The sequence below is a fragment of the Euprymna scolopes genome, chromosome 12, assembly GCF_053919585.1.
Source record: "Euprymna scolopes isolate OS-2025 chromosome 12, ASM5391958v1, whole genome shotgun sequence".
In the NCBI taxonomy this organism is placed as follows: Eukaryota; Metazoa; Mollusca; class Cephalopoda; order Sepiida; family Sepiolidae; genus Euprymna; species Euprymna scolopes.
This window is the reverse complement of record NC_136493.1, coordinates 81816521-81836098: the sequence shown is the minus strand read 5'-3', so window position 1 is coordinate 81836098 and position 19578 is coordinate 81816521. Positions and strand designations below refer to the sequence as shown.

Genomic DNA, 19578 nt, shown 5'->3' with positions numbered 1-19578 from the left:
GGCCTCTGGGCCTTGATAATGTGGTGATGCCTTTGTAAAAAAAAAAAAAAAAAAAAAAAAAAAAACTGCGGGTGTGTGGGTGCGAAATATCTCCAGATTTTCTAGAATTCCCCACTAGATTGCAAACGAAATCTCCAGATCTAGCAGGAAAACCGCTAAATTAGAAACACTGGTCACGTGACAGGAAGCGGTAATAAATAATTCTCCCTAAATAAAAAAATGACCTATCGGTACAAAGAAAACCACCTATTTATCATAGAAAAATTAAGTATAATGTTATAATTAAAAAGAAATACATAAAAACACACATGGATATAGTAAACATATTATACCAAAACGTGGATGCCATCCGTCCAGTGGTTTTTTAGACTATTAACTGCGAATGAACCAAGAGTTACATTATATATATATATATATATATATATATATATATATATATAAAGTTGAATGTGTGTGTGTGTGTGTGTGTGTGTGTGTGGTCACGAATAAGCTCCTATATGGTTGACTATTTTAAAAAACTGATTACATATAATGATAGAAGATGTATCGAGACACAGGAATGGGTACGTTTGATCTGGCAGAACAGTGGTTCATTAAAATTGTGGGGTCTGCGTTCGCACCTGGTCCACAAAGTATGGAAATAAAAAAATTTAAAATTAAAAAAAAACGTTTACAAGTGTTTTTGATGTAGATGTACATAATAAGACTTTGATAAGTATGTTTTAACTTAAATAGGGATGGTATAATAAAATTCTGGGGTCTGCGTTCGCGTCTGGACTCCATAGAATGGAAATAGGCACAAACTTTAATAAAGACTTTTCATATCTATCTGCGTAAGTATACTTTGATAATTATTTTTCAGTTTGAAATAATGGGGTGTTAAATAATTAATATTATGGGGTGTTCGTTCGCGCCTGACCTCCATAGAATGGAAATATGTCACAAAGTTTAACAAGGTTTTTTAATATAGATCCACAGAATATTGTGATAAGTGTTTTAATGTGAACAGGTATGGTGTAATAAATTATGGGGTTTATCTATTTTATTTTTACTTTCATCTTATTTTGCTTTGGTTTTGATACCTCCAAATTCGAAGCTATCTCTTTACAACCCTTCCTTTTCATACCCTATCATACTTTCATAAATCAGAGTCCTTTTTACTGTAGGCTGTTTTTTAACCCAGTCAACGACGGGTACTTTTGCTAGTATATATATACTAGCAGACTGCCCGACATTACCGGTAGTAAGATACGCTTAAATATGGTATTTTAATTCATGCAGATTAAATATTTATTATTATTGAGCCAATTTTTTTATCAATTATTATAGTGTACCTAATATATAATAGTGATATTAAAAGTAAAAAGAAAACATGAGTTAGGTGCCATCAGCTAGAATCAAAGCTGAAACATACAGCTTTCCAGCCTCATTCATTAGCCTTTGAGGCACGCCCATATGCATATAAATAGTTCAAAAGTAACATTGTTTAATCTATGAATGTGAGTTTGTGCATGTAAACATGTTTGTAAACACGTGTCAACGTCAACTGCCTTGATTTCAATTTTGACCTCTTAGTAGGGATTTTGCCGACTAAAAACCAAATCGCAAGTGTGTCACAGGTCCAAATACTCTATATATCAAATTTCAGTCTTGTGGACTAAATATTCATAGACGAGTTTGATAGAGACTTTTCAGTGACATACTGACAATGTCATATTACTATATCTATATAATTATAAAACTCAAATGACCTTGTAACGAGTGTTGTAACCCAACATCCGGTTTACGACTTCCGGTTGCGCATGCGTACATAATCAACCCGACAATAAAACGTATTTTTTACTGTGTACGTTTGCAGCGTTCCAATTGTTTTTTTCGCGATTAAATTAAAAGATATATGAAAATTTGAATTAACTTTAAGTATTATGGTATCTGGGTACTTGATGACGAGTATGGACCCTGCGCAAACATTAGTCTATTTCAGGCCATAAAAAATAATAATAAAATGCCAAAGAAAATGCTAAATTGATTTTAAATACTTGCATCTACGATGCAATGTAGTGTTTGTCATCAGGAGATGCCTCTCATAAAGTATCGTGACATGAAGATTTTTCGGTGCAAAATTTGTATGTCAGAAGACATCCAGTAAAAAAGGATTTTTATTAAAAAACTCTTAGTTAACTTTACAAAAATTTATAAAAATTGTGTGTCTGGTCTCGACAGATCACTGGTGTTGTCGCTGCTTATCTATGCGAATTAAATGTGACTACCATTTATCAATTTGTCATTTCCTTGGGCTTAAATTTTTTTTTTTTTTTTTTTGGCCTGAAAAAGTTTTTCATGACTAAATAGACCAATGTTTGTGCAGGGTCCACACTCGGCATCAAGTGCCGGTATCTGTTCAGTGCACATTTACCTATGAGTATGGCAAACCACTTATAATTCAATGGCTGTAAGTTTTTATTTTCAAAAATAAATAATTATAAATATAACGACTCATAGAAATCTATCTATATTATTTTTTCATTTTAATATACTTTCATAGAAATGTTTCTGTTGTGTCACAAAAAACTATTTTCTTTACGTCACAAGTGTCACGCTCATGCATTAATTCCATAGCTAATATAACATACTGACCCAACGGGTCACGGGTAGTCTAATATATATATAGAGAGAGAGATAGAGAGAGAGGCAGACAGACAGGTAGACAGATGGACAGACAGACGGATAGTTATATAGATATATATATAAAATATTTCCGTATGCTGGACGTTTTCGTCTTAAATTCTCTGCAATTATGCATTATTCAACGTAATAGTGAAATAGAACCAATCGTCTAATAAGAACCCATAAAAGATGAATAAGTAATTAACGCTCGTTTATTTTCAAAGGAATATGCAAACTACTTAACCATCATGTGGTCGATCGCATATCCATAACTGAATATATTAAAAAGTTCGTTTTAATCATTTTTAAATAGAAAAAGTAGGTTTTTAATATCAATGTCAGAGTGTCAACTGTATATATATATGTGTGTGTGTGTGTGTGTGTGCTAGCAGACGGCCCGACATAGCATAAGTTTTGACTCTTCCTAATCATTCTTTCATTTGTCAGCGTGACATCTGTAGCACAGCCAAGCCAGGAGTCATACTATATACGATATTGTATAAGTTTTTAATCAAATTGAATTTTGAATTTTTATCAGTTTGCTTAATTCATTTACCATCATAGAAATTAATTGTGACCGGAAATTGGACTTTTGAGGATAATGAGAAAGTGCTCACTACCCCAAAGAGATGCTCATGTCCATAACGCATGTATATTTCATGCAACAAGAGATCCGAATAAATGAGTTAAAATAGGTTTAATTTTTTACGATGCATAGGTGATTGGTAATAACATTTTTTTTAATCAACTTTTTTACATCGAATTTTTATATTGTGTTAGGTCATCTGTGAGACTTAAAGATAATTTTGTAGTTGTTGGCTTTGTTCCATTTCTTTTATGCAACCATGTGGAAGATGTAAATGGAGCAGATGTTTATTGATTGTGACTTTCCAGAATCTTTGCATCTATTCTTATTGTTTGAAATTTTTTGGTTGAGTTGATTATAATCAGGGGGAAATATTTCGCAAAGATAAACTACTTTTGGGTCAAGTATTTGGAATATATTGGAGAAATGCTCTGAACATTTAACTTTAAGAAAGTACATTTAAACCTACTTTTGTGTCATGTTTTTAGCGACAGTCTTTGACATTCTTGCATTTTAAAGTTTTAATGATTTATTATATGTTTTAACTGTATTGTTTATGTGTTTATTGGAGTTTTTATGTTTATATGTAGCTGGAGTTTATTAGAGGAATGCTTTGAGAATTCAAATTTAGTGAAATACAGAGGCTGATGCTAGTGTGATTGCAAGAGTTTGAATTGAATGAATTAAGTTCAGAAAATTTCTGCCATTACAAACCAGCAGAGCACTGTTGATCAAGGGAAGAATCTGACAGGCATGTATATTCAGTGTGATGGTGCATGAAAGACTTTGCCAGGAAGGATTGAGGACATGTGTGGCATGGAGAAAAATGATATGAGAATGATACGGTAGATATGTAATCTGAGTCTAAATGCCACGCTTAGATTTCATGACTTAAGACAGTATAAGGGGGTGCAGAGCTAGAAACTGATGGTACGGTCGTGTACTTTCTGAGGCTTTGGATAGAAATCCTCTAGTATAATGAATTGGAGAAAAGGTAATTATACTAAAGTGATTATGTGATGATAATCATTTAAATAGTCGTGAAGAGTTAAGAAGGATGGAAAGACTAAAGAAAAAAAAAGCAGTAACTAGACCTCAACTTGAATGGTGTAGAGAATACTGGAACCTTAGGGGGATTAATTGGCACCCAAATCCTAGAGAAGATCAATTATTAGTGCTAACAAGAAATCAATGGTAAGCGGCAGTTACAATAGCGCAAAGTCATTTCCTATGTTTATCAAAAAAATTGGAAATTACTGAAAGTCTGAGGAGACGTTGTCACTCAGACTCCAGGCAACACCCATCGTTATTATCATGAAGCAATCACTGATGATGACCTGTTTGAAACTCTATCTCTACCACAGCATAAGGATCGTACCACTTGATAAAAACAAAAAGACAAAATCGTGCACAAAGTTTGTTAGAAGGAAGACAACACAAACAAGAAAAAAGTGAAACAGTTTCCTTACCTGTAGTTATTGTGCTCATAAGAAAAGAATCTTGAATATAATTAAAATCATTTGAGGCATTTTCTTGCCTTGCTGAAGTTACAAACAATACCACAATTACCTGAAATACAAAGTAAAACATAAATATACAATATCTATATAAAAAATGTGTTCATGTAAACGTTTGGTATTCTTACCAATAAAAGTTGACATTTATGATGAAGAAAGAAAACAAAGTTTGATTTTATTTTTTAAATATTTTACTTACTGTCAATGTAAGAAACTATTGCGTTTAATATATCAAGATCGCCTCAAGATCGTTTTTCCTGAAATTTGCATGGTTTTTTTATACTTTTTCCTTTCCCTTTAATAATTTTTATATCAATATACTATTTTCTCATATCTATAAATTGAAGCCTAAAATTAAACTCTTAGGAAAATAAAATCCCCCCCCCACCTCGATATTGTAGAAAATGCCTTGGACACCCAGTATAACAGTAGAGAATTCTTTATTTCCTGACTACTTGTTAACTGGCATTGACTCAACTGCTCCCTTAGCCTATTTCAAAGACTAATCTAACTTCACGTCCAAACCCAACTATCAAGACCACCATGAACATGGAATATGTGCCTACATACGGGATAGCTTTCCCAGTGGCAGGGACATCTACAAAGAAGACCCCAAACATACATACATGTGCTTTAGAGTAATACTTACAGCATAGCATTTATATTTGTAATCCAAAATGATGGAGTTGCTATCTTTGAGAGTATCGCTGAGAAATTTGATCACGCTCTATTCACTCATGAAGGGAGCTTTTGTCATGATTTCTCACTTACTTACTACCTAACACAGTTGTCAACCAACCCACTTCAGTACCCGATGCTGAGGGGCAATTTGCAAGTCTAGATCTTTTCCTAACAACATGCCCTCAACTCTGTTGATCCTCAGTTCTATATCCACTAGGATCTTCTGATTACTCTATTATCCCAGTAAAGATAAAAACAAAGTATAAGAAACCCCAAACATCTCTCTCCATCTAACAATGTATTGATATTTGATAGCTGAATGGAACACGCCTGCACTCCATGTTTAAAAAGATCTCTGTAGCATCCGATCTTTTTTAAAATTATGACCGTCCCTTTAAGTGCAATTGTTTTAATCCCTATTGCACTTGATTTACCGGGTATATTTGTCAGGTAGTTTTGAAAATTCTTTTTTATGAGTTCAGTTGCTCTTATAATTACTGGAATGATAAAGGTTTTTCAAAGAGTCGAGGTTCTTTTCATGTCATAAATTAGTTTCTTTTTATGCCATACATTAGTTTCTTTTTATGTCATGCATAAATTACATTGATATTTTGTTATCTTTTCCTTCTCAGCTCTGTTTAATCCAGCATCATTGGGGGACACTAACTTCTACTAAGGTTGCTTCTTTCTCTTTCTTGTCCCAAATCACTATATCAGGTTTTATAACTCCGTTTCCTAGGTACGTACCTGTAGGGATTGCATAGTCATAGAGGATGGCATATGACTTATTTCTAACTGTTCTCTCTGGTATATGGACCCAGAACTTGCTACTGCATTCAATATTCAACTTTTTACAAATCGTCCAGTTAAGATATTTACACACTCTATTGTGTTGCATCGTTTAGTAACCATTCCCCAACAGAATTTTACAGCTGAATGTCAAGTGACTCACATTCTACTGCTGGTGGCTGAACCTGCACTTGTTGTCATTGCTAAGACCACACATTTTTTTTAAGTGTTGGTCATCAAGTCTTGGTCTTGGGCAGCCATTATAACCCTGTTCTGATCATAGTGAAGCGATCCTCTTTTTAGCTAGTCTATAGATCCTTCCTTGTCTATATAATCTTAAGTGAATTCATCCAGAAAATACTCGACACGCTGTTGTTTGGCCCATTCTTCTAGTTTTTTTGCAATAGGAGTTCTTGATGTTCTTTTGGACAATTCTTTTGGGCTATTTTCATAGCAGACATGTTTTCTGATTCTCTCTCATCTGTAAGACGGTCTTGTCCAAAATGTTTGACTAGTTTTGTAATGAAGGTTGTTCTACTGTTTTTTATGTTGGTGCATCATTTTGAGTTTGGATTTTGGGAACTCATCAGATATGGCGCAGAACTAACGATAGTAGCACACTGTTGATGGTCAATCTCTGAGAAACCCATATCTCCTGCTCCTCTGGGCAGATATAACCTAGACAGACACTGGTTTATGCATGTTATTCTGTACAGTATCGACATTTTCTGCATTTTTATGTCTAGTCTGTTTATGTCCCTTTGTGGTCAGTTGACAATATCAAAGCTGCATGTTATCACAGGCATGGCTTGTTTTTGTTTGTAAGTTCTGTTTTACAGATTCTCTTTACATAGTATATATATTCACTGCCAATTTTTTTTTATCTCATCTTCCAATTAAATTTAATAGGAGGAGTTATGACTTTATAAGTCTTATATAACATGATCTAATATATAAATATAAAACTCCATCTCTACATTTGTGGTCTATAGCTTTATCAAGAAAAACGCTAGATATAAAAATCAGTTTTGTTAGTCAGATGAGGTAAATATTAGTTGATGTTATTAGAAATAAATAATTAATTCATAATCGCCTTCATTGACTTTGCATGATTTAATGTGTTTTGTTAAATGTTTAAAATGATTAAACTTACTGTCAAAGAGAAAAGGACTCCCTTGCATAAGGTAAGCACAGAGATTAAAACTCTGATATAGCTGACAGCAAAAATTACGATGAAAGCAAGACACCAAATGAATACAGGAATTATGTATACGTACCTGAAATTAGGATGAAAAGAAATGAATTATCAAAGAATTTGTTCGCTAATTTTTAATATTTTTTGATTTTAACTTTATATATATATATATATATATATATATATATATATATATATAGAGAGAGAGAGAGAGAGAGAGAGAGAGAGAGAGAGAGATAAAGAAAGAGAGAGATTACTTCTGTTGCTACTTTAAATATCTTTCAATCACATTTTCTTAATCCTTCTGTCATGATAATTACTCATTTGCAAACAACTTCTCTGTTTAAAGTTGAATTCACCTAAAACATCCAACATCATTCAAAGCAGCTTTTCAGTTAAATAACACGAAATACAAAAATGGCCAAGAGAGATTTAATTAAGATTAATGTCATAGCATAACTAATTTTCAAGATTAGCAACCATTCTCAATTATGCACGCTTCTATATTGAGGAAAATAAAATACACACATTTCGTCTTATCTAGTCATTCATCATCTTCATTCTATTCTCTCATCCGAACCCTAAATAATCAAAGCCGTCATTACGTTCTTGCACGCTTTATCTGAAACTTCGATGTTAGGCCCTCCTTACTACTTGTGAATTTTAGCTTACCATTGAAGGATCGCTAAGTGAAAGATCATCCCTTTTTATCACATAACAATCATTATACAAAGATGAAGCGAGAACCTACCTCTATGGAATTTTTTTGTACAATGATTTCAATGCAACACTTTACTCCACCATTCTCACCAAACTGAATTTTCTTCTTGCTACGAATGTTTTACAAGAAGGAGATTTAAGCTCAGTCGGGTACGTTACATAGACACAGTTAAATTTTTCAAATGTTTTTAGTGTAGGAAAGTATCGTACCCCTCTACCCTTCACGACATTCCAAACAAGGCTGCATCCTTGGTTTTTTAGCAACTGTGAAAGAAATCAAATTAATTCCATTCTTTATGTGTATAGCAGAATTTCTGTCAACCAATCGTATCTTTTCAAAGCATTGTGTCAGCAGCTGCTGACTAAGCAGTATATAAAGGATGTATCTGTTCATGAATCATGAACTTTTAACGTTTGCTCAGGATTAGATTATGCTACCTCTGATCTTTTTCATTTCTACATTTTGATATGGTTTCACAACTCTGACGCATTTACAAGCAGATGTCATACTTACAGATCACAACTATTGTTAAAAAAAGTTTAAATAAAGTCTAGATGTTATTGCGAATTTTAAGTAGATTAAAAAAAGTGTAATGATAGCAAACAAAAAGTATAAAAAATATAAAATAAAATGTTCATACTTGATTCCAAGTAATTCGCCAAAGGATTCACTTCCTGCAAGTGCATAAACAATCAGAAAAGTTACCCTAAAACATAAAAATATAACAATTTATTCAATTAAATATCAGCTTCATATTTTCCAAAAATGTATATGTAGTTATCTCCCTTGCACTAGTCAATTATAAGTTATTTCCCTTGCATTAGTCAATTATATATTATCTCCCATGTAGTTATGCAACTTTTCAAGTAGGTCAAGTGGGAGATGGAAAAGAGTTTTCTCCTTTTTTATTTATGGACAACATCTGTAATACAAAAACTAAAACCACATGACCGAAAGATAAATATAGACAAATATATATTTAGTGTGAAGAAACTACAGTTTTGGGAACACCAAATTGATAAAGGCGGAATTACACTGCCTAAAAAGATAGAAACGGTACAACAATTCCAATCATCAATTTCATTTTGTCAGTTGTGTGATACGACGATGTGTTCTCTCAACGTTTTGTGCTGTGGATTTATTTTCTTTCATCTTCTCTTCTGGCCGTGTCATCGTCTCTCACACTGCCAAGGGATGCACAGCGGCTCACAAGTATATAAAAAAATAAATACAATACAAAAAATCCATTTCTAACACATTCTGAAAATATCTGTTGGATTCTGGATGTGTGTGTGTGACACCATCAACCCTCTACACGCATGTCCACATCTACATTCTATCGAGGCTCTGCTCGTCAGTTGATGTCAGCTCATCTCAATCTCATAAAACTCTCTCAGTCTAGTCAAAGTGACGATCTGCTTTCAACTGTATTTAAGTGGAAACTGTTAATATATTAAGACAGGGGCATTTACTCTTTGTGGAACTCTTCTGCTTTTCTTTACAGGAGGACATAAGCAGGAGCAGACTCGGTGAAGGACAAACTGTTTCATTGATGAGCGATTGTTGTTAATAAAGCATCCTGTTTCAAAACCCTAGCATTATGTTTTCTACCAGTATAGGTTTATAAAGGTTTAACACAAACTGCCCTCAATTGTTGCAAGCTGAAAACTGTCTGTAAACCATCTCCAACTGTCATAAACTGTCGCAAAACCCACTGCCACTCCTGAAACTTACTCTAAAATATTTTGACAGATCTTTCCCTTCACTGTTACACCTTGATCAACAATCCCATTCTAATTTTCTTTTGCATTCGTTAGCGAACAACTTCCTACACCTTTGTTGTGCTGATAAACTTATTTCCTCTTGTTTGCTATATTTTTCTTCTTTTGATTTTTAATTCCTTACATTTTGAGGCATGGAGGAATGCCGATAGTATCATAGTTGCTACAATGCATAGAATTTGTCAATTATCATCGCTTCATCTAAAACTGTTTTAGACAAATATTCTACAAAACAAAGCAAAAACAAAATAAATAAGAAAACTTGCACTTAACAGAGAATCACTTAATTTATTTAAAGACAAATCTGCATAAACAAATTTTACCAAACTAATATACCTTACTGACAATATACTTGAAAGCAGGCCATTTACAATCCACGCAGATCCAAAAAAATCAAAATGTGCCTTAAATTAACCTTATAACACAGCATTAATTGCTTATATTTCCTTTTTCAATCCGGAATTTCTTAGATTGTGGGAATCAGCAAGTTTCATTTCTCGACTTATTCTAGACAACACTGATAAGGCTGAGTGAAGGAATGCTGGTCATTTTGTTATAATGGTCAACATTACCGTAAACTTTTGACCATAAAACAACATCCTGAAAATCCATTAGCTGACATTTGGAGTGAAATATTTTCTCTAGCATTCTCTTTTGACCCAGGACTGTACTCTACTAAACCATGTGTTTGATAGGACGGTGCAACACTTTCTTTGAAGCCATGTTCCCAAATTCATGTATTTGGAGATTTTAATGTCCACTACATAAGTAGGTTTCCTTTCTCGAGCTACACAAACACAGCTTGTATCAGTACATGTAATGCCTCTATTGCTCACTCTCTATCACAAACCGTTAGTTTCTCAACCCATCTTTCAGATCATAAGGATCAACAAGCCTTATTTCTCGACCTATTCTTGACAACACTGATAGAGGTTGGATGACAGAGTCCCATAGCTCACTTGGGTATGTGACAATGGTCGTCATCAATATAAACCTCTAACCAAAGTCCCATTACAAGAACCCACAAGATATGACGAACAGACTATTTGAAAATTTCTCCGAGGTTTAACATTTTCTCTCCCTGCTAAACACAAATGAGGAAACCCAATGAATCAAAACAGCCAGAAAAGCATTTATCGCCATGCGAAAATTCTATAGTAAGCCTCTCTCTCTTCAATGGTTCACTTTAACTTGTGTAGCTGCTATTGCGTATAGACAATAAGAAAATATTCCATCATCTTAACTGTCGTTATTCAGAGACAAAAGTTCATAGCGTCAAGAGACCATTGCAAGAGTCAAATAACCGCAACCATACGAAGATGAGTGGAAAACATATTAAGTTAGAAAAATTAGGAGTTTGTAATTTTTGGAAAATCTAATAATGTGAACAAAGAACAACAAAAAGTTCATTTCCTCAGGGGTCCATTCTGAGCCCAACTCTCTTCCTGATCTACATTAATGATCTTCAAATCATATCCTTACATCATTCGTAGACATTTTTTCTGACAACACTACTATCTATGGTAGCACATCTAAGACTGTACACAATCAAGTTCTCTCCAATTCTCTCTTCTCTGATCTTGAGCAAGTGGTACAATGGGGAAAGAGGTGGCTTGTTACTTTTAATGCATCTAAAACCAAGCTTTTATCTTTACATCATCAACGCTCTGATCCCCATCTGGCATCAATTGAAATGAATGGCTCTCGTCTTGGGGAGGCCTCATGTTTTGACAAGCTTCTGGGCTCCTGATCTTAAATGAAACACTTACATTAAATCCGTTGCCAAGGCTGCTGGAAAAAGGGTGGGATTCTTCTATCAATCCAGTAGATATCTCACTGCTGATGAAATTCTCTATCTACATAAGAGGCAGGTCCGTCCAAGGATGGAATACTGTTGCCACATCTGGGCAGGAGATGCTAGAGAGGACTTATCCTGCCTTCATAGAGTTCAAAATAGACTTTGTAGCCTCGTAGGGGATGTCCTTTTCTCTTCCCTGCAACCTCTTTCTCAAAGAAGAGATGTAGCGAGTTTGTCTCTGCTTTATCATTATTTTCATGGCAAGTGCTCGACTGAGCTCCAATCTATGCCCCCCCTCGCCAAACTTTCACAAGAAACACCCGTCTAGCAGAAAACACTATCAACAATTTCCCCCACTCTTTATCTGTGCCTAAACCTAAACGTAGATTCCATGAAAAAAGCTTCTTTCTTAGAACTGCACGCCTATGGGATTGTCTTCCATTTTCCTGCTTTCCAGCTGACTACAATATGGTTATCTTCAAGTCTAATGTAAACAAGTTTTGTATGAGCCGTTTCATATAAGTATACAAATTTACCGAATTTCCATTACTAACGGTCACTATATTGTCCAATTTTCTACTGTAGACTCTTTAACCCTTATCATCGAGTGGCCTCTTGGTCTTGATAAGTGGTGATTCTTATGTAAAAAAAAAACAAAAAAAATACCATTACGTTGTTTTCAAGGCAACAGATAAAGCTGCTTGCCAAACGGTTTGCTTAAACTCCACCTTGAACTCCAAAACCACTTCATCTCAATTTCCACAAGAGACAGAAATCACACTTGATGATCTGGTCATCACATTTACCACACCCTAGATATCATGAAAATAATTTGACATCTCCAAAGCATACATACTTCATCTTATCCATGCTATAGTAATAAAATATGCTTTACTGAACTGGCTCATGTCCTCTCCAAAGCCTAGAACCAATTCCTTGATGAATCTTGCTTCCCTAATAGTTGGAAAAGTGCCTATGTGGTACGAGTTTTCAAGAATTCTTATGAAAGAACTGACCTGCAAAAATATCGTACCAAAGAGTCTTCATTAAAAATCTTTGAATCATTAATCTATAAACCTAAGACAGTTGCACTTGTCACATCAAAAATCTTTGACAAAGGCCGGCATAATTGTATTGTTTTGCGAACGATTCACTTTAATTCTTTTTTATTTTGGATAGATTTTTTTGCATTTATAGTCATGTGATTTGATACCAAATGATATGAAAAACTAATGAATCAAGTTGGAGAAAATCAGAAAATCAGCAGACATCAGTATTTTATATTTAATAGGAACATTTTTGAATATTTGTATAGAAAATAAATGTAAACCTATAAACATATATTGCACTTCTTTAGAATAGTTACCCATTTAAATATTAAAACATTGCACATGATATAGAATGAATGTTACAAAATATGCTTAAAAATGTCAATTATATATTAATTGGTACTCACAGGTCGATAATCACTAAGGCATCAAAAACATATTTAAAACCATAACCAAGTAACAGTTCTCCTAAAAGATGGAAGTCAGGTGGTTTTATCACATCCTGCTTGGAAAGTATAGCCTGGCCTGAACAAAAAATAAAAAATAAAAATATAATTATGTAAAAAGAACAAATATTCATTGCAAATAACATTAAACGTTTGATTAGAGTTTAAACTTTTCAAAAGCAATTAAACATTTTTAAACTGATGAATAATAAACAATAGATAAGCAACAAAATTTTGACAAATGTAAAGAAAGTTTACCTTCATTTTTCGAATGATCTTCAAGTGTTTCATATATATTGGCATTCGACTTTTCCTTTGAGGGTAGCAATTTAAAGAAGAAAAAAAGAATTTTTAAATCATTGTGTATATTAATAGCTGAAGAAATTTTATTGTAGATTTTACTTTACTTCATCCAAAACAAGGCACATTTCCACTAAGACATAAAGAAGACTTGCGCAGCTAGATGTTTGTTCACATTACATTTAAACTTCTGAATCAACAAAGGAAACAAGGATCAGGAAGAGAATTCCAAAGGCTAGTATTTCGAGAAAAGAAGCTATTCACCATCGGAGGCAAGATGTGTTTTACTAACAAGTAGACGTCCCCACCATGCATAATGGGTTTCCTGTAACGCATTTCGAGAAAAGAAGATATTATAGTAGAAATTTTCCCGTATCTGGGGATCTCAACTGTGAAGGAATGGAATTTAGTAGGCATGTGTAAATAGTAGGCTTGTCGGTTGAAAACTAAGAAATTTGAGATTATAAATGTATTATCATTGTTCTGAAAGCAGATTGGATCATTGTGTTTAGAGCATGTTATTAGTGGAAACTCAAATTTTATTGATGATTTGATAGCGTGTTTGACAACCGTTGTGAATGATATTACACAAGTTACTTTGGAAACATCGCCACGTGAGCGTGAATTCCTATGTTTAGACGTTGCTATGTAATGCCGAATGATGAAATATATTAGTTTTTGAAAAAAAAAAAATTATAAATATAAAGAAATATATTAGTTTTTGAAAAAAAAAAATTTATATAATTTTTTCTGCTTTTTTAGCGACTACCCTGCACATTACTATGTACAAGATAAATTCTTAAGCTAATTAACCGATCAGTATAATCTTTGGAACACAATCACTATTCTTAAGGTGTCGTAATGTGGGCTATATTTAGTTGTATTTTATTTTATGCTAAAACGGTAAGAAGGAGCTGGAAAAAAACTCCGATTTTTGTGAAATTTTTAATAAGAGGTATTAGACATAAACTAATAAATATTCTCCAAATTTCAGTTTCTCTGAAGTATTTTTAAAGGGCATAATATGAAGTATTTTTAAAGGGCATAATATGAGTACAAACATTTGAAAATTCAAATATTTCAGTTTTACATTAACGGGTATTCTTGTGTTCTTATAAAAATCTATTTACAAAAAATGTATTAATATAAAATTTTAATATTGATAATTTGGGTAAAAATATCCCAGCCTTAAGCGAAATATTGATGAGAAACATGTTAAGTATCATTTAAATTTATGAATTTTTCAAAAAATTTACTTCATGGAGATTAGAAAAATATGAAATGTAAGTTACACTTTCCCCAAAGATAAATTTGTGTGCGTTTTTTTTTGTTTGTTTTTGAAATCGATAAAATGTTTGAAATATTTCTAAATGTGTTGTAAATAATGTGTATATTTGGCATTCGTGCCTTATTAGTTTGGTTGATAGCGCGAGACTTATTAGATATTATTAGGGGAGGTTGATTTATAGAAACATTCTTCTTTTCCTAATCTTTAATTGGTTCAGATTTCTCTTTAAATGCACCATTTAACTCATATCTTGAGTAACATTCAAGTGTAAACAAAGCAAAGAGCCACTTGGATTCAAAGGCCTACTATTTGAATGAAAACTACAGGGATATGTAGGGAGTTGAACAGCGAAGTATTTGTTTGCATTACACTTGAACTTCTGCATGTCATTACAGTCAGGAAAGCAGGGACTCGGGTGGGAATTCCAAAGTCTAGCAGTTGGGAATTTACTGCTTGTCAGGTTAGTCGGGGGTATTTACGTCGAGAGGGTACAAGTACCTTTAATTCGTCATAGCTCATTCGATTAAAATACTTGTAAAACGGTTTTCTTATGGGATGATTATCTTAAGTTAATTATTACGTCAGTAGCGTAGCAAGGCAGAGACAAAGGAGGGGGCGATCCGCCCCGGGCGGCACGTGCCCAGTGGTGGCATTTTGATAGGGTAAAAAAAATAAAAAAAATAAATGAACGGTAAAAAAAAAATCTATAATTTTATGCCGAAAACGTTGGAAAACATCGGAACTTTTGGAGGTATCGGCATCAGAAAAATGTGTCCCTATTTTACGAGCGGCACATGCCAGGGGGCGGCATTTTGAGAGGGTAAAAATAGAAAATAGAAAAAATAAATAAAAGTTAACAAAAAATCTGAAATTTCATAAAAAAAATGTTTGTAAAAAATCGGAACTTTTGGGGGTAACGGAATCGGAAAAATGTGTTCCTAATTTGCGATTCCAAAACCGATTGTTACAAATTTTTAATTTAATTTTTCATTATGATAAATATTTATTGTTTTTAAATTATCACTAAAACTAAAATGATAATAACATCAAAATTACATATATATTTATATTTTTAAAGCAAAGTTTTAAAAATTTGCATAAATTCTCTAGGTAACCTTTCAAAGAAAGCAGTTGATTTACATGTTCCAAAAACTTAAACGAGACATTTTTGTCAAGAAAAATACTTTCAAACATCACTGATAATCAACGGAAAATTAGAAACAGAAAATAACGTAGTTTTGGAATTGTAGAAGCATTAAGCAAGTACGAAATAAAATTCGACTGAAAACAAATTTTTGAGCGTCATATCAGGAGATATAATTTTAAATGGGAACGAAGCGCTACACCTCAAGTACTATTTAAGTGGCTTTCTTTTCGATAGTTTAAATACTGCTGAATTTCTGTAAAGTTTTGAACAATCACGGAGTAATTGATTGTTTTCAAACTATTAACAAAAATTTATAATTATTGACATATTTATGATTAAACCGAAATTTAGTATGATGAATTAATTCTGGTAATGTGATTTTAAGTTTTTATTTTTTTTTTTTTTTATTAATATAATAATTGTAAAAGATAATACAAGAAAAATCTCCTTAGAACGTGTACCTAACTTAGAAAAATCTCCTTAGGATGCGTACCTAACTTAGAAAAATCGACTTACTTCCTTTCTAACAAGAGTAAATATTTAAAAATATGTATATTTCTGTGAGGGCCATTTGAATCCTATTTAAAAGTATATCGTCTTTAAGAATGGTCTTAAATTCTCTATTCAATTGACATTTATTCCGTAGATGCTTGATTTTCATACCTTGCCAAAATTAGTTCCCCGGTGTCTAGTTTTCCTAAATTTAACTAAAATAAAAATATAAAAAGTGATTTTTAATGTTTTTGATTCATTTGGGATTTTATCTGTTTTTGCTTTAATAAGCTGGTGGGTTTTATCCGGTGTCTTTTGTCCGATCCCCTAGGTGTATATATGTATATATGAATACATGTATATGTATATATATGTATGTATACATATGTGTATACATGTATATATATATATATACATATATATATATATATATATATATATATATATATATATATATATATATATATATATATATATATATATATATATATATATATGGATACATGTGTATATACTAGTGATGGGATGATTCAAAAAAAATTTTCCCGATTCCTATTCAATTACTGATTCTGTGTTAAATTCATGATCCGATACGATTCCCGATTTGGATTCCGACTCTTTTTAAATATCTAAATATTTAATTATTTATTTGTTTTCCTTTTTTTTCGAATTACTCTGAAACCTCATATCTGCATATATTTTTGCGAACAAAAAAATAGACTTAGTGTGTGTATGGGAGAGACATATATTAAATATATAGGGAGGTTCTAAATATTTTTCTCGAATGTTTTCCATTTAATTGATTGAAAATAATGAAACAACTAAAGATGCATTTCTCTTTTAAAACAAAGCCGATTTGCATCTGTTATTTGGTGGTAAAATGCTATTTGAATATTTCATAATCAATTGAAAATAATTAACGATCTTTATGCAAAATAAAACGGTATAGGAACAGATTAGTTAGCAACGTCCCCTCTCCATTTTAATCATGAGTTTCTAAATAACATAGTTACTATATAAAAAACAATTATTAACTTCAGAACGGATGTGAATGTATTCTTAACTAATCTATACGTTCTCTTTACCAAACAATGTTCATGTGTTTACCCTAATCATCAATATTTGCCCGGTTATTACTACTGACAAACAAAAAAGCAAGATACAGATAATTAGAATAGAAATACGTTTTACTAATATTGCAAGAATTTTAGACTAACACCCTTGGCTAAAAATGATATTATCCTTTTGTTTTATTCAACCTTCATTTTGTTTTATGCGATTGCATATGGACACCTTGATAATCTTACCGGAAAAAAGCACAATTATTTATAAATTTAAACTTTCATACATTAATTTAATCTTAAATGATGAATAATCATCATTTTCAGGCTACTCTAACATTGTAGAAATGTTCTCTAACCCTAAGTCTGACTGGCAAATTTGTAAAACTATGCGCAATCGTTTAGACCCCCCAAAGCTTATAGAATTTATTTCCATGAGGAAAATAATAATTTTTGGTTAGTGTTCTAAAATGCTACAATGTCTCTGAAATGAAAAATCATTTTATGTTCAATTAATATTGAAGCGGATCTCCACCCTATATTCTTAAATAATTGTTTTGTTTGTTTATCTTTCAACCAAGTTTTTTAAGGCATAATCGCTTAAAAGATATATCTTGTTTTATTTTGGAAGGGTGACGTAGCAGAGAGACTCAATATACTACCACTACTACTTGTAAGTTCTTATATATTATAAGTTTAAATATGAAAAATATGATAAAATGTTATAAAAATAGTAATTCTTTTTTAATCGAAAAAAAAATCAGTTTCAATGTATTTAGAATAGATTTTTTAGAAATGCACTTACATTTTAATGTTGACAAAATGTCCGTGTCTTTCAGTGGAAACAAACCACCCAAAGGTTCAATGTTAAAGAGAGGTGCGAGCGAACTAATGTCCATGCAAGCAGGAAAAACAATAGAAATTCCAGGAAAAGATGACCTAAGCTAGGCCAACGAAAATAAACAATGGAATCCCCGGTCTTGTAGCGACCTGGATTCATGACGTCAATCGGTCATGGGTCAGACCGAAAACCAGCAAAAGTTGGCGAGGAAATGGGTTAAGCAGTCGAAGAGATAGCAATAAAAAGGAGATAGCAACAAAGCAACAGGCAGACAGTCAGAGAGATGAACAGCTGCGGGACACAAATTGGCACAGTTTGCGACCACCCCCACCACGAACACACCACCGCCGTCATTGTATTGAAGTGTGTATATTAAATATATCGTAAAATAAACTAAGTCTTTTTTATAAACAAAGTGTCTCGTATTCATTGATAAATGAAATAACTGTTCATTTTAATCGCTAGATGATCACCAGCCAGACATGTATGTAAATGAAGAATTTACTAGTAGTCTCGATGTTATTGCTTCTATACCCATCCAAGCTTAATTTTACAATCAGGCAGAGGGTAAGTTGCAAACTGTCTTAGGTGCCGGCGTACTCACTAAGTCAAAGTTTTAAGTAGAAAGAATCAAAGAAACTTAACGGCGAAATGTTTTTCAATCGTAGGTGTGAAAATTCACAAATTAATTTCAAATCCAATTCAAAGACAAGCTTTTTCACACTTTTTTTGTCCATTTCTTGTAATATTTGCTAATGTTTTGTAATATTTGTTAATGTTTTGTAATATTTGTTAATGTTTTGTAATATGTGTTAATGTTTTGCAATATGTGTTAATGTTTTGTAATATTTGTTAATGTTTTGTAATATGTGTTAATGTTTTGTAATATGTGTTAATGTTTTGTAATATTTGTTAATGTTTTGTAAGATTTGTTAATGTTTTGTAATATGTGTTAATGCTAACTGTTGTGTCTGTATCTGAAACAAAAATGTAGTAGGCAAAAAAAAAAAAATAAATAAATAAATGTTCTGTCAGCAACAGTACAACTTCAAAATAGTCAATATCGCCCACCTCCAGAAGAGAGGGAATTCCTGTCCGTGATAACCGTGGTAAAAGAAGACACACTCCAATCGCCAGAAACACCCACACACACAGTTTGCAGGACACTGCCGACTCGTCTCTAGCCTCCTGCTTTTATAGTGGCCGGGAATTATCCATT

At 32.6% G+C, this 19578-nt stretch overlaps 1 protein-coding gene across 1 annotated transcript in view; it reads right to left on the bottom strand.

The window, feature by feature from the left end:
- The window catches only part of LOC145291075 (uncharacterized), a 115125-nt gene extending 96708 nt beyond the window's left edge, over window positions 1-18417 (bottom strand). The window contains exons 1-5 of the mRNA XM_080136589.1: window positions 18324-18417; window positions 13192-13309; window positions 8797-8862; window positions 7394-7517; window positions 4723-4822 (exon numbers count right to left, since the gene is read on the bottom strand). Coding sequence (XP_079992715.1) covers window positions 4723-4822; window positions 7394-7517; window positions 8797-8862; window positions 13192-13309; window positions 18324-18417 — 502 coding nt within the window. The remainder of the gene's footprint in view (window positions 1-4722; window positions 4823-7393; window positions 7518-8796; window positions 8863-13191; window positions 13310-18323) is intronic.
- Between the last annotated feature and the right edge of the window lie 1161 nt (window positions 18418-19578).